Source organism: Mchenga conophoros, linkage group LG15, assembly GCF_057382185.1.
Source record: "Mchenga conophoros isolate Kocher_MC1m ecotype Shallow Benthic linkage group LG15, M_conophoros_male_GT1.1, whole genome shotgun sequence".
Lineage (NCBI taxonomy): Eukaryota > Metazoa > Chordata > Actinopteri > Cichliformes > Cichlidae > Mchenga > Mchenga conophoros.
The window spans coordinates 6,399,730-6,423,618 of record NC_140540.1 but is presented as its reverse complement, the minus strand read 5'-3'; the positions used below and the strand labels follow the sequence as shown (position 1 = coordinate 6,423,618).

Genomic DNA, 23,889 nt, shown 5'->3' with positions numbered 1-23,889 from the left:
TTTGTAGGCTTTTCATCTTGATCATTAGTGTTGGAATCGAAAATCAATGCCATCCATTATTGAGAAGGTATGTCCAATAAAAAAATAAAATAATAGAATAAACATTTTGTAGAATGGACAGTATCATACTTCATATCTGTGCATTTGGAGGCAAGTATTTTGTTTTTGGTGTAAGTGCCTTTTTTCTGACCTTGACAAAAAAAAATGTAGGCAGTAATTATGAAATCTTTAAACATACTAGGAGATTATCTCCCATTATACCAGATTAGCTGAGAAAATGAAGCAATGTACAGTTCCTTTTAGTCTGGACCATTTTTACTCTTTAGGTGAATAACATTAAAATGTTTTTCTTCACATAGATGTAACTTTCCTGTACTGCTCATTCTTACCTTGTGCCATTTGCACATCTATTTCTTCCATACTTCTCTCTTCAGTAAAAGGTCCTGCCCTGCTGGGCAGAGGTGGTCTGTGGTGTATGGCGTCAGGGCAGGGTGGCCAGCTGGAGGTTGGGGTATCAGGGGCCTCCAGCCTAGCCAAACCTCTCTACCTGCAGCGCTTAGAAAGATCCCTGAAGTTGGACAGTTTTTTGCGTCAAACCGCTGCTATCTTCAACAGAGACATAACCAGGTACAGAAAAAGAGGTGCTGATAGTGGGCATTCACTTGTTGCTTCCAGGCTAAGGTTTGTTTTGGCCACCTATAAAAAAAAAAAACGAAGTGTTTGCAGCAATCTTCCCATCTTATCAAAATTAAACTGTATATTGTGTTTATTTATTTATATATATATATATATACATACATACATACATACATATATACAAATTTAGATGTTTTGCATGGCTGATTGCACCTCTTGTCATCTGCTTTACATTACACTGTCTAAGAAGAGAATGGATAATATACAAATAGGATGCAAATGTTGAGCTTACGGCCATACATTTCTCTTGCAGTGATGATAGCGATGACAGCGAGGGTGGACTGGAGCCAGGGATATCCCTGGATGCCACCACTCATGATACGGCTTTGACAATAAAGAATGAGTCGTGTGATCAAGGAGATGGATTGGCAGATGGCAAGCCGCTTAATGGAGTACTTCCGCAAGGTAAAGGTAAGATGTATTGAGAAATGTGTTAGTGACATGTTGCTACACATCCACACTCATTGGTTTAATGAATCTTTTCATGCATATTTATCCTGTGTTGTTTCTTTTTTTGTTTGTTTCACAGACCAAAAGGCAAATAAAACAAGCCTTTACAATTTTTCTAAGCTGAAGAAGAACAGGAAATGGCTGAAGGTATTTACACTGGCTAATACTGACCTTCATATCTGAAGAATTTTAGTTTTATAGGTACTTCCTTTCTCATAGGATATGTTTGTGTGTCACATGCTCTCAGCTTCCTTTAACCATGCCTGTACCTACTTTTTTTCTCATGTAGAGTATCTTGTTGAGTGATGACACCACAGACTCAGATACAGACTCAGATGACGCTAACTTCAGCATGTCTCGGGAAGAACTACATGACATGCTGAGGCTCCATCGTTACACGAGGCAGCATCAGAGCAACTTCTACTCTGACCGGGAGGTACAAATACACACATAAATAAAGAACACTAATTGCTAATACTTTGTGTCAATTTAATGTCATTGTAATAATAAGCTTCTTAATTAAGTTCTTAATCAATAAGTGCTACAAAACAAAAAGAGCAGATAACTCTGCTTGTGCTTGATTCATAGTGGTTTCTCATAATTTCTTCTGGTTTAGCGTCATTTAGCTGTCGAAATGTGGCTCTGGTGCCAGAACAGGTGGTGAAATATATAATTGGGTGAAATCAATGGCATGGCCATGCACAATTTGCCTCAGGGATAATATATAAGAAGCAAATAAGTGGGGACTCAAAATAGTACCTTGGGGAACCCCACTAAATAAAGAAGTACAGGACAAGACATTTACTTTAAAAAAATGAAAATCAGCCAATTCAGAGCCTCGTCACCTAAAACAAAGTTCTTCAGACATATTAATTAAGATGTATCATGCTCCTCTGTGTGTTTGTGTTTGCTCAGCTTCACCAATATCAGTACTACAGCACGGGACTCTTATCTACTCATGATCCCTTCTATGAGCAACAACGCCATCTGCTGGGTCCAAAGAAAAAGAAAATCAAAGATGAAAAGAAATTTAAGGGTAAGAAGAAAAAAGGCATGCCAGTGTCAGTGCCTTTAAGGAAAACAAAAACAAACAAGAAAAACATATTTTAAAACCGCAAACAAGATCTACCTTTTCATTTAAATGTCTTTCCTTTTTTTTGTAGCCAAACTAAAAAAAGTAAAGAAGAAGAAGAAACGGGGAGAGGGAGAATTTGTGGATGAGGAGCGTCCCTTCGTCACCAAAATATTTGCTAAGTTTTCCCATGATGCTCCGCTGCCCATGGTGAAGAAAAAACATCTCACCGTCGAGCAGCTGAATGCTCGCCGACGCAAAGTCTGGCTCACCATTGCCAAAAAAGAAATCCCCAAGGTTAGTTAAGCAAAGAGTCAGTTTTGTTTTGATGTTGGTCCCATTTTTCCAACATTTTCTAATGCCAACTGTCCCATTTCTACTTTTTTCAGTCCTTCAAGCAGAAGACTTCTGCTAAGAATCTGGTATTAACCAATGCAAAAAAGGTGAGTAAAGTGTACACAGCACTCTATGGCTAGGTACATTTAAAGCATTTTGTTAAATGTTTTTGGTTTTGCACACGTGTTCAGCGTGTTGGTAACTCTCCATGTCTGTATATTGCAAAAGTAACTTTTAACGTGTGATTCATGTCCTCTTAGCTGGCTCACCAGTGCATGCGAGAGGTCCGGCGTGCAGCTATTCAGGCTCAGAAGAACTGTAAAGAAACATTACCCCGTGCCCGGCGTCTTACCAAGGAGATGATGCTCTACTGGAAAAAATATGACAAGGTGGAAAAGGAGCACAGAAAGAGAGCCGAGAAGGAAGCCCTGGAGCAACGTAAACTTGATGAAGAAATGAGAGAGGTCTGTGACAAGGAAGTTATTATGGAGACATTTTTAATTTGCCATTACAGGTTTTTTGAAAATCCTAAATATAGATACATTTTTCTCCCTGGGTTTTTTTTTTTTTTGACTCTCTCAGGCCAAGCGTCAGCAGCGCAAACTGAATTTTCTCATTACCCAGACGGAGCTGTATGCTCATTTTATGAGTGGTAAAGCTAGCGTGGGGGCTCCAGGTGCAGATGCAGCACAGGAGGAAATTCTGAGAAAACTTGAAGACACTGCAGCCCAGAGACAGATAGACATTGGAGGAGGAGTAATGGTCAACATGGGACAAGAGGACTATGGTATGAACGACTCAATCGAGTTTAATGTATTACAGAAGAAATTAGTAGTCATCGTTGATGGCTGAAATTTATACATATATTGACTCCCTTCATCAACTACAACAGTGTGAAATTAAATGGGACGAAACTCATTTCTGTTTGTTTCCTGTCTAATCTTCTACTTGTAGATTAGATTTTTTTTCTTCCTCTACAATGGTAAAACAAAAGTACACTCTCCATCTATTCACAAGCATGATAAAAATGATCTAGTCCTCAGTAGGTCTTAAAATTAACCTCAAATGAACCGAAGCACATGATGTGTTACACTGTGTCATTATGTATTTAACAAAACCTAAGTCAAAATGCAAAAGCGTTGTGTGGAAAAGTAAGAACAGCTGATGACAGCTGGGATAGGCTCCAGCGCCCCCCGCGACCCTGAAAAGGATAAGCGGAAGCGAATGGATGGATGGTATTCTATCACAGCATTTGGGTCAGGGTTAGGCCTGGTCTTTGACTTGGCTATTGCAACACCGTGATTCTTTTCTTTTTCAGTCATTCTGTCATAAATTTGTGGCTGTGCTTGTGATCAGTGTCATGTTGCGTGACTCAGTTTGGTCCAGGTTTTAGCTGTTGGACAGATGGCCTAATATTTGACTCTAGAATACTTTGGCATACAGCTTGCAGTCATTGAGTCATGGTTGACTCAATGACTGCAAGGTGCCCAGGTCCTGTCACTGTAGAGCAAGCCCAAATCATCACCGTTGCATGAGTCTTTTTTCTAATTGTTCTGTCACAAATGTTAACATTTGGCATACTAACTGAGGCCTGCAGAGCCTGAGATATAGGTCTTGGGTCTGGCGTTGGGGTGAATTAACACATTAAGTTAACACACACATGAATGCTCCAGGCCAGCAAACTCCCAAAATGTCTGCTGTTGAACACATGTGCTGATGATCAGGTAAACAAGTGCATTTGCTTAGCAGCAGCTGACTGCTGCTTCTCCTGCTAATTCATGGGGAAGCAGTAAGTATGTACTTTTTTTTTTTTTTACTCAATTCGTCTGCATTTTGCTTTTTCGGTAAATAGATAACGACAGTGTAACATGTCGTGTTTTGTACATTTGCAAGATTTTAAGGCAAAAACGTTAAAATTTAAAGAGTGTGTACTTTGTTTTTATCATGATTGTTGCTATTATACCGTTTACTAATGATAATAATTTGCAGTTTATTTGATTAAGTATAAAGAATTGTGGTAATACATTACTAAGAATTTCAGTTTAGACTAGCTGTGTTTTGACTATATACTCTGTCAGAAGAAATATTACATTTAAATGGTTTGCAATGCATTTATGCACAAGATGATTGTATGTGATTGCAGATAGCGAATACTACAAATCCCAGGCTTTGAGGAATGCCCAAGAGGCCTACCAGATTCATCAGGAGAGAGTGAGTAATTCACGCACATCCTTTATTAGATGCCCTAATTCACACAGCGCAACTGGCAGTAATGTCCAAATCTCCTCCTTTAGACGCGAATGTTCGATGAAGAGGCTAAAGACAGTCGCAGTGCGTCCCTGCATGCAGCTGGCAGCTTGTCCAAAGGAGCCGGCTCTGGGTTTGGAGAAAGCTACAGCCTTTCAAACCCATCCATCCGCGCAGATGAAGACATTCCTCAACCCACCATCTTCAACGGAAAACTCAAGGGCTACCAACTCAAAGGCATGAACTGGCTGGCTAACCTTTATGAACAGGTACACGTGTCTTATTTTATTTTTTTTATTGTTTTTTCTGACTTATGCTGCGCTTTTCTGAAACTCTCGGTATTCCTTTAGTTTGTTTTCATTACTATGAATTGGGCAGTTTTTAATGGCCAACAGTATAAAAGAAATCTTTATTAGTGTTTTGGTTAAGAAAATTTATGAATCTCTAGTGTAACATCACTAACATGATTCAGGGTTCGTTAGCATTGTTTTTTGTCAACATGTGTACAGTTTTAGGATGTTTTCTAATATTTTTTTTTCCTCCCCACTGAGTGATTTAATTCTTCTTCCCTTTTCTCTTTTGCTCTTCATTTCCACAGGGAATCAATGGAATCTTGGCAGATGAAATGGGACTGGGAAAGACAGTTCAGAGTATCGCTTTGTTGGCACACTTAGCAGAGGTGAGAGAGAGGACGGGGGGCCAAAAGGTTTCATTCACCACACTCTTCCAAAACACTTTGCGGAATATTCAGTTGACTCCACCATTGTTTTCGACTTGTGATAAAACATCTAAAAGGCAGCCTATTTGCACCTGCATCCTTTAAAGGGTCCCCAGTTTCTGGCTTTTTGCAGGTGCTGGAACATTTCAATGAATTAGTCATATGACTTCACTCCTCTGAAGAGCTGATTTGCCAGCTCTTTACATTTTTTAGTCTCACAACCCCAAAGGCCAAAAAAAAAAAAAAAAAAGGTGGAAATGCGAGCTTTTCAGTCAACTGTCGTTGGCAGGAAGGTGCATGCTGTGGGCTTCACAGGCCCTCCAGGACTTCCTGTTTTCTGGGTGCTGCTCACACAAGCACAGCAGACCACCTGTTGCGGTGGTTGACATTATATTTGCTTTTCTGTTCCTGCAACAGAGAGATAACATCTGGGGTCCATTCCTGATCATCTCTCCAGCGTCTACACTCAACAACTGGCATCAGGAGTTCACCCGCTTTGTGCCAAAATTCAAGGTGAGAACCCATCGTGGCTAAGCGAGCACACACACACTGAAACATCTGCAGAAGCACGTCCAAAGGAACTGCTGATTCGTCATTTCTGTTGTTCTTCCGCCAATGCATTTCTCTCTCCGCTTCTTAATGCAGTGGTTTGTTAGTTTTGACATTCTGAGAGCAAGCGCAGGTTACCAGATGAAATGTTATCTGGAGCTGTCCATTAGGGGGCAGTATTGTAGCACTGTTCGCATTGACACATAACTACATAGCTGTTTTTATTTTTGTTGAGTGATACATCTCAAAAAAATCATTTTGCATGCCATAACTGGCTCTTGAAAGACTGTGCGTAGCCAAAATATTATCAAATGCATCAATATGTCAGCTATGCTTGAACACACACACACACACAGTCAGTGATAAACATGACTCTTTGTTGTGTACGACATTCAGCTTTGCCCATTTTCTCAGCCAGTTTGGAAATAAATCAATTGCAGTTTGTTTTGCTAATGAGGTGTGAAAAGACCCCATTACACAATTTGAAGATAAGCTTCCTGAACATTCAAAGCAAGACTGACTGAAAACAATGGGAAAGCGGCTTGCGTTGAGCGACGTAATGATGTGTAAATCTTTTCACATCGCATTCTATATCTCAACAAGTGGGGCAGTGATTCATGTGCGATGTTATGCCTAGACATTTTCTCTGAGAACATCACTGTGGCTCTGTTTTTCCAGCATTGCTCAGTCTTAACTGTAGGGTTTTGTTTTTTTGCTTTAAACATGTTCACATGGGGATTATTTTGATCTATGAAGGTTTTCTGACAGAACAGTGTTACTGATATGTCCCATAGGTGTTACCGTACTGGGGAAATCCTCACGATCGGAAAGTGATTCGGAAATTTTGGAGCCAGGTAAACATTGAAGGATACATCACCGTACATTTTGCAGCCAGTAAACTCAGCACTTTTTATCCTTTTAACTCTTAACGCTGTGTTTTGTCACACAGAAAACCCTTTACACGCAAAATGCACCATTCCACGTGGTCATCACGAGCTACCAGCTGGTGGTCCAAGATGTCAAGTACTTTCAGAGGGTCAAGTGGCAGTACATGGTTCTAGATGAAGCCCAGGCACTGAAAAGCAGCACAAGGTAAAGCATTATCATGGTGGCATTGATATTTGTGATCACAGGGTCACAGATTCATGTGTTGATGCGTGATATCTGATTTATCAGACTTTGTATTTAAAGATTTTATCTTACCCTTCTTTGGCAACTCAATAACTAGCCTGAGCATACAAACATTATTAAGATGTTTTAAATGCAGACCGGCCTTTTAACAACTTTACTAACCAATTATAATGTCATTCTGGCCAAAACACAAGTGTTGTAAAATAAATGACTCTTTTCTAGTCCCAGCAGTTCTAACTTGCACAGAATGCTGTGGCCATTTGTAAGTTTTCTTGTTTTTTTGTCAGAACAAATAAAGCCCTGCATGCTTTGGATAAGTGTCTTGAGAAATGCAAGTGAAAAAAGTTTGTAATAAATCAGCTAAAATATGCAGAACAAGGGAAACTGTTCTTTAAATCATTTGGTAAATCAACAAAAATGTCTGGAAAAATACAGTAACCGGTCTCTACGGTTTCACTAGTGTGTGTCATTTCTCGGCTCCTACTGGAGACCAGCCAAAATCAATAGACTGGCCAAACGTACAGCCACACACAAGCGATAATCCCAAAAAATGTAGTACATCCAGTGATTACATTAAATGAAGTGTTAAATGCAGATGATAAACATCTGTAGCTGTCACAGCAGGTGACGGTCCTGGTTTCTGTGCTTTTTCAGCGTTCGGTGGAAAATCCTCCTGCAGTTCCAGTGTCGGAACAGACTTCTGCTAACCGGGACGCCCATTCAGAACACAATGGCTGAGGTGAGCGACGTGTGTGTGTGTGTGTGTGTGTGTGTGTGTGTGTTGGCAAGTGTGTGGTCATCCGGGCAGAACTGTAAGAGACTGCATGTTTTCCTCTCAGCTGTGGGCCCTGCTGCATTTCATCATGCCTACGTTGTTCGATTCCCATGAAGAATTTAACGAGTGGTTCTCCAAGGACATAGAGAGCCATGCTGAAAACAAGTCTGCCATCGATGAGAGTGAGTACAGCAAAGGCTACTATTTTTTCCCCCTATTTTATATGTATGCTTTTTAGCTTATTTGAAAATAGGTGTACCAACACTGTTCTTCTATCCTGGCTCTATTTGCGTGTGATATGATTTGTAAGTAAACATAATTTTTTTGTTGTTGTTTTTCAGACCAACTATCCAGATTGCATATGATCCTGAAGCCTTTTATGCTGCGCAGAATCAAGAAGGATGTGGAAAATGAACTCTCAGACAAGGTAGAAGAACCAAGAGTGTATTAACAATTAAGGGTGACACGACAATCTCATTTTTCAGTTTTCCTAAGGGCAAAAAAAGATGGGTTTCTTCCCCCCCAAGTGGTATCCTTCGTGTTATGCCACATTCCCTCTCCATATTTTAATCCCTATACTCTGCTAAGATAGTATAAGAAATATTTGATTTACAGTGGTCCCTCCTTTATCGCAGTAGTTACGTTCTAAAACTAACCCACGATAGGTGAAATCCGTGAAGTAGCCAACATTATTTTTTACAATTATTATTAAGGCTATAAAACCCCTCACTACACACTTTATACACTTTTCTCAGACAGGCGTGAACAATTTCCCACAATCTGTCTTGTTTAAACACTCTCAAAGCTCAAACCTTCGTAGAAAAATAAGTCCAGAAGTATAGAATCAAACCAAAGGAACCTGCAGGTGCCTTTGACAGTCCAAAATGTTTCGTCGACATTGTTGTTTGTTGGGGAGAAAAGTTACAAACATACAGTACACCACTCAGAGTCACATTGCTAGCGATCGAAGATTTATGTAAATTTGACAAGCTGAACGCATTCTGTACCGGACAGGAGACACGGCACGGAGATGATTGATTGAAAATGGTCTACAGCCGATCAGGATGCAGAACACAATGCTCTGTTTAAAAAAAAAAAAAAAAAATAGAATAGAAAATATGTCCAAAAAAGAAGTGAGGATCTCAATAAATGAAATCTAATATGATGCAATAAAAGAGCTTAAAGCTAGAATAAATGCAGGTGTTGTGGTATTATGCTTGTCACCTCTCCTGGTTAAACATGGAGCCTTCCTCCATCTGTCTCTCTGTACACCTCATTGACAGAGAAAGTATTGTAATGAAGGTATGAGTGATGCTTGTGCTGGCAGATCCTCCTGACAGATGTTGGACCCGAGGTCACACACACACACACACACGCAGTCGCTCATGCTCTGTGGGAGTCTCGAGGAATGGCAGAGTTCACCACTCCCCCACATCTGTCTTTTTCACTTTCCTTTGCACCCACATGTAGTCCTGCCAGCCCACTTCCCTCACTTCTCCGCTCTCCGCTGGTTCCTCTTTGTTTTGTCAGAACACTGAAAGCCAATACTAACCAGGAAAGTTCACTGGTGGTTCACGGTATGGTTTTATGGATTGTTACCGTTGGGTTTCACGGCTTTCATCAAAGCGTGGCACAAGATAAAACCAGAGATTTGAATGTTTGTTTAAAGACTGTTGGGCAAATGGCATGAAGTCCATACTCACATAACAGTTTGGGCTAAGCTCACAGGAAAACACTGTGTGTGTTCTAATGGGATAGAAATGCTGACTCAGAAAAATCAAAACCATTTTGTTCGGCTGACCAAAGGGGCGGGGACAATGTAAAGTTAATTTGAACTACACATGATGAAGCATCCTTCGTTGAGAACAATGATTCTGCAGCACAGTTTTAATAAGGCATTATTCTGCATGTATGTTATGTGACTTATATTTCTTTTTTTTTTAATGTTTGAACTCTCCTTACCTTCTTCAGATTGAGATCCTGACCTACTGTCAGCTGACCTCCCGGCAAAGGTTGCTCTACCAGGCTCTGAGAAACAAGATCTCTATCGAGGATCTGCTGCAGTCCTCGATGGGCACGGCCCAGCAGGCTCACAGCACCACCTCCTCCCTCATGAATCTGGTCATGCAGTTTAGAAAGGTATGAGCTCTGATCCATATTTTATTGTCTTTATGGTATTCAATGCTAAAAATGTATGAAAACTAGAAGGGCACTTGAAGAGACCTATACGCTCAGCAAATAACTAGATATTCAAGAACAATAAATAAGACTATGGCTACGCATATGTTTGGATGTTTGAACAATAAATTGGTTACATCGCACAGCACATAACAATACAAACTAATTGCCAATCACAAAGTCATTGTGCAATGAGCAGACCCTAGGTAATCTTCTTTTCTGTCTGATATGACCAAAATATACAAAATGGACCAAATCTTTTATTTAGTATGACCTAAATTGCATAATTCATAGAGAAAGGGGGCCATTTTCACATAGATGCCATCACAAATTGTTCTTTAGGGGCCCTTTAAAAGCCTTGGACCCTAAGCAGTTCCCTGGCGTATGTGCTTGTGACAGGATTGTTAAAGTAATTGTGAAATCAGCACCGTAATGCTGCTCCAGCTGCTGAAAATTGGCCTGTTACTTTTTGGCACTAAAACAGACAAGCACTGATGTAAACATAACCTATTTAGTTATTATTAAGGTATAGTGGGTTTAAAAAATAAATTATATTAATTCTCATATTTTGGTTGGCTGTGGCTCAGGAGGTAGAGCAGGTCATCTGCTAATCAGAAGGTGGCTGGCTGCTCCAACCTGCATGCCAAAGTGTCCTTGTGCAAAATACTGAACTGCTGATGCGTTCTGCAGAGTGTGAATGTGTGACTATTGGGTAGGAAGCTCTTAAACGTGTGTTTGTGTGAAATTGGTGAAAAAGATATGTTGTATAAAACAGTTTAATTGCTCAAGTAGAGTAGAAGTGCTTTATAAGAACCAGTCCATTTACCGTTTGTTGAGAATGTTAGTCTGATCCGAACAATGACTTGCCTGCACAAAACAAACATGCTGATTCCTGAACTCCAACTGTGCGTATGTTTGTGCGTAGCTCTGCAACCACCCTGACTTGTTTGAGCGTCAGGAGACCCGCTCACCTTTCCACATGTCCCTCAAGCCCTACGTCATGTGCAAGTTCCTCTACCGTCATGGCCTCATTCACACGGACAATCAGACCAGGAAAAAGTGAGTTCTTACACACAGAGACATTCACAGGATCACGTAATCTTCACTAATATTCACTTAATCCAATAATAGACGATCTGTCAGAGTTTCTGTTAACAGTGTTTTAGGGTTACGTTTACATTTGAAATTACTGTGTAAACACTTTGAAAACTGTCTGTTTTTTTTCTTCAACAAATATTCAGCCTTGTGGACATAAGCTGACTTTGGGGCTCACAAGTGGTTATTATCCCAATTATAGATAGGAAAATAAGAATTTGTGTGGGTTGGACTGAGATCAGATGATCATGTCAAATTTAGGTTCAGGTCTGCTATCCCTCCTTTTTTTTTTAAACTTTGGTGTAACCTGGTCTTTCTCTCCATGTCGTCCTCAGATTACTTCAAGTGCTGCTGTCTCCCTTCTCCCCGAATCACATACAGCAGTCTCTCTTTCACAGGAAAGGTGAGCACACGTCAAGCTCTCAGCTAGAATACAGACAGTTCTTGCTCAAACCAGGAGTTGGTTTTCTCCTGTGACGTGACCTGACATCCAAACCTCAGTTTCTGTCTTCTTAATTTGATGTTTCCATTAGGGATGCACTGATAATAAAATGATACTTATGATGGCAGTGACTGATGATAACCTGTTGTCACACCAGTTTGGTGTTGGCTACATGTTCAGTCAGTGTGGTGAAGACCTGAAACACAGTTCAGCTATTTTTAATCAGAAATATTGTCAGAAAAACGGGCACAGGGGGCATTTTAAATACCTGTGTTTGCCTCCATTAATCAAAAGTGGTTAATCCCTGACTTCCATTAATCCATGCTTAACATTTTCTCCTTTTTTGATTTCTTTAGTGTCATGTTTCAAATATTTTAATTTTTTTTTTATTTGCCATTTTCAGGTGATGACAAAGGAAGCTGTTTCTCCTTCTTGCGTTTCATTGACGTGTCACCAGCTGAATTGTCCAATCTTATCCTCCAAGGCACCTTAGTAAGGTAGGCATCAAATAGGCTTTAGACTGCTCTAAATGCTCTGTTTCAGACGGATATTTTTACTCTTAGCTAAGTAAGATGTCAGTGAGAGTGGATATATATGACCTTATGTGACCTTATATGGTCATCTTAAGCACAGCCCCATCCTCCTGCTGTTAAATCCTTTTGTTTGTGAAGATTTGGGAAGTAAGTTGGCTTAAACAGTGGGTTGCCTTAAAGCCAAAGGGGTAAGCAAAATTACTGTAGTCCAATTTTAAACATTGAAAAGTTGTAAATCCACCTTAATTGAGGCTGAGCTTATGTATCACTTAAACCCATTTCTACAGTTTTTTTCCCATTTGTAACTTGAGTCTTCATTTCCTGCCTTTACAGGTGGTTAGCCCTTTTTCTGTCTCTGAAAGCTGCATACCGGCTCCATCATCAGCGCCTGTTCGACCTTGAAGAACAGGGCCAGGAGGAAGCCGGAGACGGGGAGGCTTGCAGAGGAAAGTTACAGCCAGGGATTAAGTGTCTGTCTCGCAAGGACCTGATTCTGTGGCTGAACCGACCCATTTCCTTCCCCAACATGCACAACAGTCCTGTTTTGCAGGTAAGAAACATCAAGGTGCATGCATGCTGATGGCAAGCTATACGCAAGAAATTCCTGAGTAGCCATCTGCAGTACACATTAATGTGTGGCAGAAATGAGAAACGCCAGTAAAGGATTCATGTCCTGCTGACAGTGCTGAAATTCTCTCCAGAGCATCAGCCGGTGTTTGGCCACACATCATGCTCTCTGCCCCAAGCTTCCTCTCCGTCCACAGGGACGCAATGTGGAACCTAATCCCTTTGTAGCCCTGTGACCCATTAATGTCGATTTCCCTCCTGGTATATGTTTCTATGACCTCGCAGCACACCATCTAGCTTCACTCTTACATCAGATGTGTAGAGGAAATCTCCTCAAATCATTGAACACCATTTCAAAAATATATATACAAAGTCTTGTATTAATAATTAAAACATATTGATCTGCTTTTAGTACAGACTTTTAGCTGGTTGTGAGGTCTGTCTGTGTGGATTAGTATACATGACCAGTGTGTTGCTGGTGTTTTATGACAAAATATGATTAGTGATGTGTAATGTTCGTCGGTAAAGATGATAAATGTAATACATACAGCAAAGCCTTTTCTCTACACGCAAATAGTTTCATGGGTACTGCTGAGACAGCACATTATTGCTTTGACTTTTTTTTTCTTTGTATTATTTGGCAATATGGAAATCTTATTGTTAGTACAGAAGTGGTGCAATGCCAGTTCAAATACAAAGAATAGTAAAAAATATATAATAATAAAAGCTCTACACTGTCACTGCTTAAAATTCCTGCTCCTTCACTTATCTGCTTAACTGAAAAGCCTAAAAAAATCATCAAGATTTCACTCAGCAAACTTCTAGCCATTGGCAGATACTTTCTGTATCACATTTCCACCCTTCCACCAATTCTAGCTTAACTTGTTGGGTGGAAAATACTCAGGAGTAAATGCTGCCGGGGGTAATTCCATCCTCCTCTTCCTTTCCCGGCCTCATCATGCTGGGTTAGGCAGCTGTCTAGCATCTTAGGTTCCCCCCTGGAGCTTCTCAACATATGAGAATAAGAATATTAGATGCAACTTCAAATATGAGCAAGGAATAGAAACTCGCAGACACCTGGAGAGTTTTTACTGTATGTGTGCTTTATGACCACGCTGACCCCAAACTCCTACTTGTAGAAATGACTCACTCCCGCAGTTCTTGCCAACTTCTTTTAACTCCTCATTTTTCTTTTAAAACTGCATGGAGCTGGCACACAGTGGCACTTCTTTCTGCTTGGCTCATCTCTCTCTGGCTGTGTACTTGACAGTGTGGCCAGTATTGCTTTCAGCTTTCCTTTTGCTTCTATCAAGGAATTGAGAAAACCGAGAGAACCAAGACGCGCACTATTATACCCAGAAAGCTGTGGGGGAGCTTTGGATTGGCTGTCTGTCCCTCTGTTTCACTCTCACTCCATCTCTGTTCCATCTCAGTGCTGAAACAGTCGTAATATACAAACAGCATGTTGTCTTTCTCTTAATGTCATCCATATCTACCATATGAAACTCTGCTTTTGTTTGTATCTGACATCATAATTATGTTTCACAACCATAAAGATGTGCTGATATGATTTTTGCATATTGTCAGCACATTTTTAAACTGTATTTTTTTTTTTTTTTTTTTTTTTTTTGGTCTTAACTGCAATCTGCTAACAATCGTAACATCCTCCTGTATGTTCAAAGAGGATGAAGCTTTCAGTGCTCAATGTGAAAATAATCTGTTCTTGCTGGGTTTGAAAAACTAACATCTTCCTTGGTGCATTGCTTTTGTGAAACACACACAAAGCATTATGGCCTTCAACAAAGAAAATGAAGAAAAAATTGTAGTTGCTAAGCACTGCCTGAGTTGGTCTGACACTGATAGTTGATTTATTTATTTTTTTATCTGCCATTAGATGGCACTGTGTACCCATAATCTCACACACGTCACACAAAAGCAGACATTACCATATTCCTTTAAAAACCTACCATTCTGTAATACTCTACTATACTTTGTTCCAAATGAATGTTTGTGTTTACCACAGTGTTTTATCCTGATGCCCACATGCTGTGACATGTGGAGTTTAAACCATATAGGCTGCAGTAATCTTACATTTCACATAGCAATTTCAGCCTTAAGTTGAAATGTTATGTAATATCTTTGGATAAAAGCCAGATAAACTTAAATATAATGTGAAAACAGCTTATAAAACGATGAGCACTGAACTCAGTGAGCTTTGTATGATCCTACTTTGTTTACTTCTGTTTGCAGTTCCTCTCTTTTCTGCTTAAACAAAATCATTGATTCATTGTGGTGATTTCTGTATATGCTTTTCAGGATTTGGTGTTCACGGCCTCCAGGCCCGGCGTGGTGGGGCACACAGATGTGAAGGTCCACTGCAGAAAATTGGGCACCTTTACAATCCAATCCTGCCAGCCCACGCTGCCACCTAAGTTCCTGCTAGCCGCCACACCCAGGGTATGTGTATAAGAGCAACAAACAGACTGAGGAGGACACACTTGGAAGTCCTGCCTGTCTGTATGTGATGACAGTCGGGGTTGTGTGCTGGCGCGCTTAAAACAGCTAAGCATTTGGGTGGTCGTGGAAGAGGGAAGCGCTGTGAACAATGCTTTTGTGGCTTTTTAACAATGAGAAGCTCTTATCTGTGAAATGTTTGTATGACTGTGTGTGGTTGGGGTACAGGAGGTCAACACTGTGACTCCCAGCTGCACTTAAAACAAACGGAGTCTCCAAAAAAGGGCTTCTTGCTCAGGTTATTCAGTAGTTGTTCAGCTTCCTCTTGCCCCCTCACCTCCTCCTCCCCCTACACACACAAACATACGCAGATGCAGAAGTTGCTGATTCAGTGAAACCAGGACTGCATGCATCGACATCTCTCCATCTACAGCTTGAATCTCTCTGGAGCAAAGTTATCAGTTTGTTAAAGAAAAAAAAAAAAGAAGTCTTAAAAACCGAGCCTATGTCAGCGTACAGTATTTGTGCTTTGCCATCGTAAAATGTTGTTTCTATCCATCATGCAATGCTGTCTTTTGTTTCCAAGGTGACAGCAGTACCCATGGAGCGCTATTGTAACGACCGCAGTGCTGAATACGAGTGGCAGGTGACACGCAGCGGAGGAGGCCCGATTTTTAAACAGTGTTTCCTGTACGGCTCTCCTGAACTGGCATCAGAATGGCGTGTGAGGGCTAATGCCTTTCACCCACAATGCCCTGGGGGTGTGATGGCTCTCTATCCCCGCCATGGATGGTCCTTTATACGGATACCTGGTAAGTCCTGTCTCTGTGTGTGTGTGTGTGTGTGTGTGTGTGTGTGTGTGTGTGTGTGTGTTACTACTGAACATTCAAATGAGTCCCCCTGGTCTCATGCACAGCTTTTCACACTAGGCTATCAAATCCCATAAGTAAATGTCCCACAATTTGCAGTCTAACAAATAGATGTATTAGATGTAGCATGTAACAGCAATGACTGTTCAAGGGGCAGCTAATCTGAAGAAAGTTTGCTTATGTGGAGAGAGATACAGAGCTTGTTTAGGGCAGTAAATGAGGTAAGTTTAGCTCCACACAGAGGTGACCAATAACAGTAAATAGTGGATATCCTCTTTTATAGAATAGTGAGTAATAGAGGCCCGTGGGAGAATCCATAGATCTTAGTCCTGGGTCAGGAGGGCAGGGCAAGCAACATCACCCTCCACTATCTCTACCTGTAGGTCACACAGTGACTTCCCAGGGAACTGCTGAGATAAAGGGCTTCTGCAGAGGTTCACAACACATACCAGCAATTTCCATTGAATTATGAGATTCAATGGAAAGATTGTGTTTTGTTTTGGGGGGGGTTTGTCCAAGTGAATTTATTGCTTAGCAGACCTTTATCAGAAAAGATTGGCTTGTTGAGCAAAGGGTTAGCTGCAGCACACTAAAAGGTGATTCACCACCAGGCTTCAGATGACTGATGGATGTCTAAGGTGAGAGAGGCCGCTACCTTCTTACAGAAAGCACATCCGTTCTCAGTGACCTAATGAAGGGGTCTCTGATAAACTCTGTTATGGATTATGATGACTGTTTTGTCAAATTGTCCCAGCGCAGCAGACACTGGATACCTTGTTTGATAAGCCTGCAGTGCGCTCATTTAACAACCTTTAGTACTTTCTGAGGTGCACTGTAAAACAACAGCTTCTCTAAAAATCATAATAGGTCCTTTAGATCCTGTCAGATAAATAATAATAAAGCTTAGTCCTTTTTTTAAGCTCCTGTGTATACATGTGCTTGTGAGAGCGTTTCTGTGTAAAAGTGAGAAACACAACAAGTATTTGTTTGTCTGTGTGAGAACAGCCTGAAAGCTCTTGTGAAGTTATACGGAGGCAGACAAAGCGAGGAAGTTTAGCTACTGGTCATTGTTCAAGTGCTCAGTTAGGTAACACTAATAGATGGTCTGCCTGTGTGCGAGTGAGTGTGTGTATATGTGTGTTGTTTATGTACAGTCGAGCCCATTAAGTGACGTGTGCGGTGCTCACACGGGGACCGAGGTGTCTCTCAGCCCTCCGCACACACTCTCCCACGCTCAGGGGGACAAGCTTTTACCTCTGTCTCTCCTTCACTAACAGACAGGACGGTGCGCTGGGCTGAAATCAGTATCTGGCCACGGGCTCTCAGTCCGTCTGGTCTCCCACTTCTTTCTCAGCCTCAGTAGGAAGGAAATGACCCAACACTCAGGCACCCGTCCTCCGCTGAACACATTGTTGCCACATCAAGGCTCAGATATGTACAGTAGCTCAGCTGAAGTTTCCCACCCTCCGTCTCCTCCGCACTCCCAGCCCCACACCTTTAGAACAAATGGCAGAGCTGAATAACTGTTTGTTTTGAGCGCCATGGCGTGAGTACAGCTGCCCACTGATATCGATGGAGGAATCTAATCAGAGGACTTATTAGGAATCAGGCCATAGAGGAGGAAAAAACAATGGGCTGTAACATTTTGGACCGTACATTATTTTTTGTTTGTTTGTTTATTTGTTTTGATGTCATTGTAATTGTATTATTTCCTTGAAAGAAAAAAGAGAGAGAATTAATTACATGTAAAAATGTTAACACCGATGATGACACGATGCTTCTGTATGTCTCTGAAAGAAAGCAACATGTATTATCGGCTCAAAAATGAAGCCCAAGCAGCCACACTGTCTTCTCCACGGAGACATGGCAGAAAAAGAAGATTGGACTCTAGTTACAGAGAAATTCTGGGCTTGTTTTCTTGCCAAATTAGTTTAGTTTGCTTTGTGAAAATTCTACTCCTCGCAACCACTCAATTTAAAAAAAAAAAAAAAATTCAAATGGAGACAGATTTGAAGTTTAAAAGAAACTTTAAGTTCCACAGAAATAGCTTTCCTTGCTGTCTGTGTGGCCTCTGTCTCCCTCGCATTAATTAGAAGCAGCCACTCCACAAAATAACGGGCTTCTCACTATAGCACCGACTCTTTAACTCTTTTTCTAGCTTTATTGTGTACTGTTAAACGACTGTTGCTGCCGTGAAGGAATCTCTGAAGGAGATGGTTGGCAGGTTGTGGAGCTGTTTTTTGGTTGTTGTTGGGGTTTTTTTTTAGCTGCATTAGAGAGCACACAGGAGTCTGTGTGCGCGTACTTCCATATCCATCAGTAAAGTTCTGGCCCTGCCGTTCACATTAGGCTGTGGGAAATGCAGTTCTGCCTTCCTGTCCCTTCAAAGAAACTCTGCTCTCCACCAAAATGGCAGGAAGCTTCCCCGGCCCTCTGATAGACAGGCACAAAACAACACAGACTGCCAGCCTCACCACATCACCGTCTGACTCTGCCCCTTTTAATCTGCATTAAGCTGGCACCGGTGTCCGTCTGTGGAATTCAGCTTTTTTCTTTTTTTTTTGCTAGCAATGAAAAACAAAACATACAGCCAAGTGTGTAAAGGGATTGTGATTTCCTAGTCCAATTTATGGCTATAAATGTGTCCACAAGAAAGAGCAAATTTAAAAAAAAAAATCCAGTGTAGACTGAAGGGGGAGACATTAGCCACATTATTTTTCTATGCTGGGATCTTTAAACATGGAAGCCAAGTAATCTTTGTGCTTTGATCTGTGGTAAGTTCTGAGTCAATGCCAGCCAAGGGTAACTAGCAGTAATCTGTCTTAATGACAGAGTTCAGAGTGGGCCACTGTGGTGTGGTGCGGTGAGGTTCCCCAGCGAAACTTGGGAGTCTTCATCAGACTGTCTGTCTCTTCCGCTGCTTTAACGACTCCTAGAGAACCAAAAGAAGCGTTCCTCTTGCATGTTTGAGGGGAGGCGGTGGTGTATGTGTGAACATGTTCCATATATGCTCCTCCATCGCTCAGACTCAGCCACACTTAGTTGTGCAAGCATATTTTTTTCTTTTAAGGGAATTTATGTTCTTCTTTTTTTTTTTAATGACTCTCTTTCAGGCTCCAGAGCAGAGATGCTGCTTTCTGGATGCAGACAGACTTTGTTTGGGGGGGTTGTAAATCTTCACTAAATTCTCCTGTTTTCTGTCGGGCTTCTCACTTCCTAGCTTTCAAATCCTCCCACTGGCATCTGGCTCTTAGCTGTACTGATGCTGTCGCTGTAAGAAAATTAAGTTTCACTCTGATTTTTGTCAATATATGCAGAAGCAGCAAAGTAGTGTCAGGCTAATATTTCCATCATCAGCGCTGCTGAACAAGTGTTGCTCATTGACTTATTGATTGCCCAGTGTAATGTATCATTGTACAGTGAGGGGCTGGTGCTTGGTTCGATCGTTGATTCGACCTGTTCTGTGGCCTCCCATCTGTCTCTCTTTCTCACATAACCATTCATCCATCTTCCTTCACTAACTCCTTTTCTGCAAAATTGCTGTTCTTCATCACATCTGGCTCACTTCCCTCCGTGTTCAGGGCAGCTCCCCACTTGGCTTTGGCAGACAACAGCAGCAGAGGGGAAGGAAACAGAGGACAGCATAGAAGATTGTAGCGGCATATTAATGAAATTAGCGCCATAGTTGGTTTGGGAGTATCAGGCGCCAGGCACCAGGGCTGGGCCGGGGTTAATTAGCTGGCAGCAGGCCTCTAATTGGGTCAGGACCATGTCAGACCCCTGGCTCTGGCCCTGCAGGGATTGGATTACAACGTCGGGGGACAGACAGCAGGGGGAGGAAAGGGGCGAGCGAGAGAGGGTGTGTATCGTGGAGTGGGAGGGTGAGTGTAGAAGTGGAGGAGGGAAGGATGGAGAGGCTGCTGGAGGGTGCTACAGTGGATGTAGTAGAATGGGGGTGTGAGGAGGGACAAGGGAGTGCAGCTTAATCTGCCAGCAGGCGGTAAGCATGAAGGAGATGGGGAGGGCCTGGCTGGGTGAATACCTCTGTTAGACTGGATTGGATTGAAGCGGGTGGTGGTGGCGAGGAGGGGGGTGCTGTGAAAGGGGGGCAGGGCAGGTGGTGAAGCTTGATATGTGTATCCATAGCAACGGCAGAGTGGTGTGACACCACATGGGATTTGCTCGTGTTTTGGGGTGTGGTCTTATCGCAGTCCTCATCCCTGTCAGGCCATGATTTTAAAGTTGTTTTGTGCCCCCCCCCCTTTTTTTTTTTTTCTTGCTTTCAGTTTTACTCCACATTTTGATCTACACACCACAACATATTTGGACATGATCTCTTTGTTTGCAATCAGCTACATAATATTGCTGTTGCTATGTCAATGAATTTTAGTGACTCTTTCGAGCCAACACACTGTTTGGTTTTTTTTTTTAGCTGTATCGACCTTTTCATTTAAATTCCTCCAAACCGTCCATAATTCATGGTACATGCGTAGTTACTATATCCAGTTTGCTCACGCTTAAGGGCAGTGGTCCTGCATTTCATTGCCACCACATGTAGCTTATAATGTAAGCATAAGTGTTACATTGGAATGAGACAGACCACCAAAGTCCTCCCAAATTGTAATTATTCATTTTCTTGGCTTCCCTTTTATAGAGTATAGCAGCAATATGAAACTGGGGTTTTCTCAATGCAGTACTAAATGCTTGAACTCTGCAACCTCTCTATAAGCCACATTGCTGTGGGACGATTTTTTTCTGCCTGTTTTCTTGCTTGCCTTTCTTTCTTTCCTTTTTTATTGTCTTTGTGTTAATAATTTCTCTGTGTATGAATGCAACTCAGAATTCAATATGGTGATGATCAAGTGATGCCGATAAGCAACTACCAAATGCTGTATCATGGTCACCGGTGTCATCAAACACCAGAAGGTTGCTTTCTTAAGGAGCAGAGCAGCTTCCCTATTAATGGTCTCCCTCATAATCCAGTCATAAACAAAAGGATTATTGTGACTGACACGTCTCTGTATACAAGAATAATAGTATCCAACTGTTTAATATGGGATTTTCTCATTGCCTGTTAATGCCATTCAAGACTTAGTTTAAGTACATGCAACATTTAGTCCTCTTTGGCCAGAAAAATCCTCAGATAGGGGCTTTTAACCTGTCTTAAAACATGACACTGGAGTCTGGAGGCTTAAATATAATCTCCTAAACAGAAACAGATCAGTAGCAGGGGTTTAGCAGTGTTGTCTTATATGAGTATTTGTGTCTCTGCCAAGTGGTGGTTTTGCGCCTGGGTGGTTGGCAGCGTGGCCCGCAAGTGTTAGTCAGTGCCCTTGACTGAGCAGCGGCCCTGGTTAGACTGGCACCTGCGGCCGGGAGGCCCTGTCTGATCTCAGCCACAACATCACCGCCACCACCACCAGGCTAATCCAGCTTCGCTGTAGCCGGAGCCACCACAGACCCCCTTTCCTCTCCGTCTGTCCCTCTCTGTCTGGACCATTTTTTTTTCTGTTCTGCATGTCTAATCTGCTGCATGCCGGCCTCTCTTGTCTTTTACTTTCTCAGTCCATTAACTTTCTTGACGCCAAGGCCAATTACAGGCCTTTCACGGAAGGGTACATTGTGTATCTCATGGTTTGCGGTGCACTGGGCTCTTTGTACAAACCGAATAGAACCACAGCAATGCACAACTGCCTATTTTAGAGTAAATAAAGTGTCACATCGAATCTGCTTCAGTTGTACTTTAATGCCTTTAGCTATAGGTGTATTATTTAAGCCATTCATTATCCTCCTTAAAGCATTTCCTATGTCATTTCACAATTTTTCAATATTTTGTGAGTTAGCTCAATTCATTGTAGGTGTTTTCTCTTTTGTATTTACAATATAATGAGAAAAGATACTGATGTGGAAGAACGCATGTCATTTACTAAATGTAGACCCCTGTTACACCTTTAATTTTACATAATGACAGGAGATAAAACGCTCATCCTGCTAACCAAATCTTTCTAGCAAGTCTTGCCCTTTGGCAGCCATCTTGGTAATGCCCCCAAGCAGCTATTTGGGTATTTCGAAGCCTCTGTCTGAATAAGGAGAGAGCGTACCTAATATCAGGACATAACAGCTGTATATTTAAAATGTTCAGCTAAACCCATTACACACACCATGCATGTGCAAAGCTTCATAACATTACAGCTTTTTAACAGCTCAGCCAGCAGAGCAGTAACTATCAGCTTCTTTCTACCAGAGCACTGAACAAGTACCATTCTAATTCAGCCTGTATGATAAACTGTGAAAACATGCAGTACACATACATCTTTTCTTCTATAATGACTAGATGCGCCCTCTACAAAGCTGAAACTGTGGGTGTAGCAAAAGCACGGTTGGCTCACATGCTTTCCAGTTTGACTGTTAGAGAAGTCTCCTATAGATTTTTTTTTTCCATGTCTCCTTCTTTAAAATGTCTCTTTATAAGACCTTCCTTTCAGTTGAGCTGGTTCCAGGTGTTGTTGGTGAACTTCTTTGTTTATTGTAATGGCGTAAAGTACTTGCGTGATACTGCGTTAGTAGTGCGTAGGTGCTACGTAGAGCTTTGCAGACCCACATTTACATGTTGCTATCTACGCCATGCATGGAAAAACCAGTAATGTGGGCTACTCTTATTTATGCAAGTGCTGTTGATCGTCTTTAAGCTTGCTCTAGCTGCAAAGGAGACAGTAGTCATGTTATACAATGAAATTCTTAGCAGTGGAGTGAAACTGTTTAAAACAAAACTATTCACTGCAGCCATTGTCTGCGTTTCTCCTACGTGATTCTTTGATATTTTGCACTTCTTCCTCTACGTGGCAAACTCCACTGTGGTCTCGCTCTTTCATGTTCAAGCCAACTTTTTGACCGGTCAACACACAAACCTTTGCATAATCCTCTTTTCTGCAAATGGAAAAAAATACAGGATACTTGACAAAAAAGCTACGCGCCTCAGAAAACATTAACCTTTTTCAGCTTTTCAGCTGTCCAGAAGAAAAATACAACAAGCGAAATTAAAGACATGTATGAATTTAATCCAGAACAAATTTTGCCAGCGTATTCCCAGGAGCTGTAGGTTGTGAGTGTGAGTGAGACCAGGACTGGATGTATTTGACAGGCTGACACCACTCCACAGTGACCTGTAGGTGAGCTCTCCAATACTTCCCCAGAGCATTTCACCTATTCATCTGTTCTATTAGTTCCTCTTTAACACCTCTGCCAGGCCTGACATCTTTTCAGAAGGTTATACTAAAAGGTCACAGGTCAGGGTTCAGTCCAAGTACAAATTAGCATAGAAAGGTCTCCTTAAAAAAAGATCTATGTGAGATTGTGGGTCTGTGGTACATTTTAACACAGGTGTATATTTCAATTTTTTTTGCATGTTTCAAATATGTTCCAGGAGGCTATTCTTTTTGAAGGTATCCCAGTCTGTTTTTTGCTTTTTGGAGAATGTGTTTTGAATTAATGGCCGAAGCAAAGTGAAGAAATAACACTGGGAAATATTTGTAAGCCCAGGTTTGCAGCGCACAAAAGGGCTTGGGGGACAGGAGTCCACCTCTTATGTAAGACGGTCAAGCCTCACTCTCCCATAGGGACTCTCTTCTAATCCTGACCTGACCCTGTCCCCTGACCCTGGACCTGGCCTTAGGTTCTTCCTACTCAGGGCCACGACCTCTCGGTCAAACACCATCGTGTGCCTGTCACAGGGTCGAATGCAGGCACAGCTTTTTCCTTATTCTATCATTGTGTCAGA

General features: G+C 41.6%; 1 protein-coding gene across 3 annotated transcripts in view; it reads left to right on the top strand.

Moving 5' to 3' along the window:
- The window catches only part of ino80 (INO80 complex ATPase subunit), a 39,481-nt gene that overhangs the window by 1,404 nt on the left and 14,188 nt on the right, over positions 1-23,889 (top strand). For 2 of the 3 annotated variants that reach the window (XM_085246601.1, XM_085246599.1), the window contains exons 2-27: positions 8-67; positions 435-627; positions 950-1,107; positions 1,226-1,293; positions 1,436-1,582; positions 2,062-2,182; positions 2,310-2,515; positions 2,608-2,661; positions 2,815-3,018; positions 3,137-3,341; positions 4,698-4,765; positions 4,849-5,070; positions 5,400-5,480; positions 5,937-6,032; positions 6,863-6,922; positions 7,018-7,160; positions 7,854-7,938; positions 8,039-8,156; positions 8,316-8,401; positions 9,946-10,113; positions 11,078-11,211; positions 11,583-11,650; positions 12,093-12,186; positions 12,556-12,772; positions 15,106-15,246; positions 15,830-16,055. In XM_085246601.1, the coding sequence (XP_085102727.1) occupies positions 476-627; positions 950-1,107; positions 1,226-1,293; positions 1,436-1,582; positions 2,062-2,182; positions 2,310-2,515; positions 2,608-2,661; positions 2,815-3,018; positions 3,137-3,341; positions 4,698-4,765; positions 4,849-5,070; positions 5,400-5,480; positions 5,937-6,032; positions 6,863-6,922; positions 7,018-7,160; positions 7,854-7,938; positions 8,039-8,156; positions 8,316-8,401; positions 9,946-10,113; positions 11,078-11,211; positions 11,583-11,650; positions 12,093-12,186; positions 12,556-12,772; positions 15,106-15,246; positions 15,830-16,055 (3,322 nt within the window). In that variant the 5' untranslated portion in view covers positions 8-67; positions 435-475. The remainder of the gene's footprint in view (positions 1-7; positions 68-434; positions 628-949; positions 1,108-1,225; positions 1,294-1,435; positions 1,583-2,061; positions 2,183-2,309; positions 2,516-2,607; positions 2,662-2,814; positions 3,019-3,136; positions 3,342-4,697; positions 4,766-4,848; positions 5,071-5,399; positions 5,481-5,936; positions 6,033-6,862; positions 6,923-7,017; positions 7,161-7,853; positions 7,939-8,038; positions 8,157-8,315; positions 8,402-9,945; positions 10,114-11,077; positions 11,212-11,582; positions 11,651-12,092; positions 12,187-12,555; positions 12,773-15,105; positions 15,247-15,829; positions 16,056-23,889) is intronic. The other variant, XM_085246600.1, reaches the window with a different exon arrangement.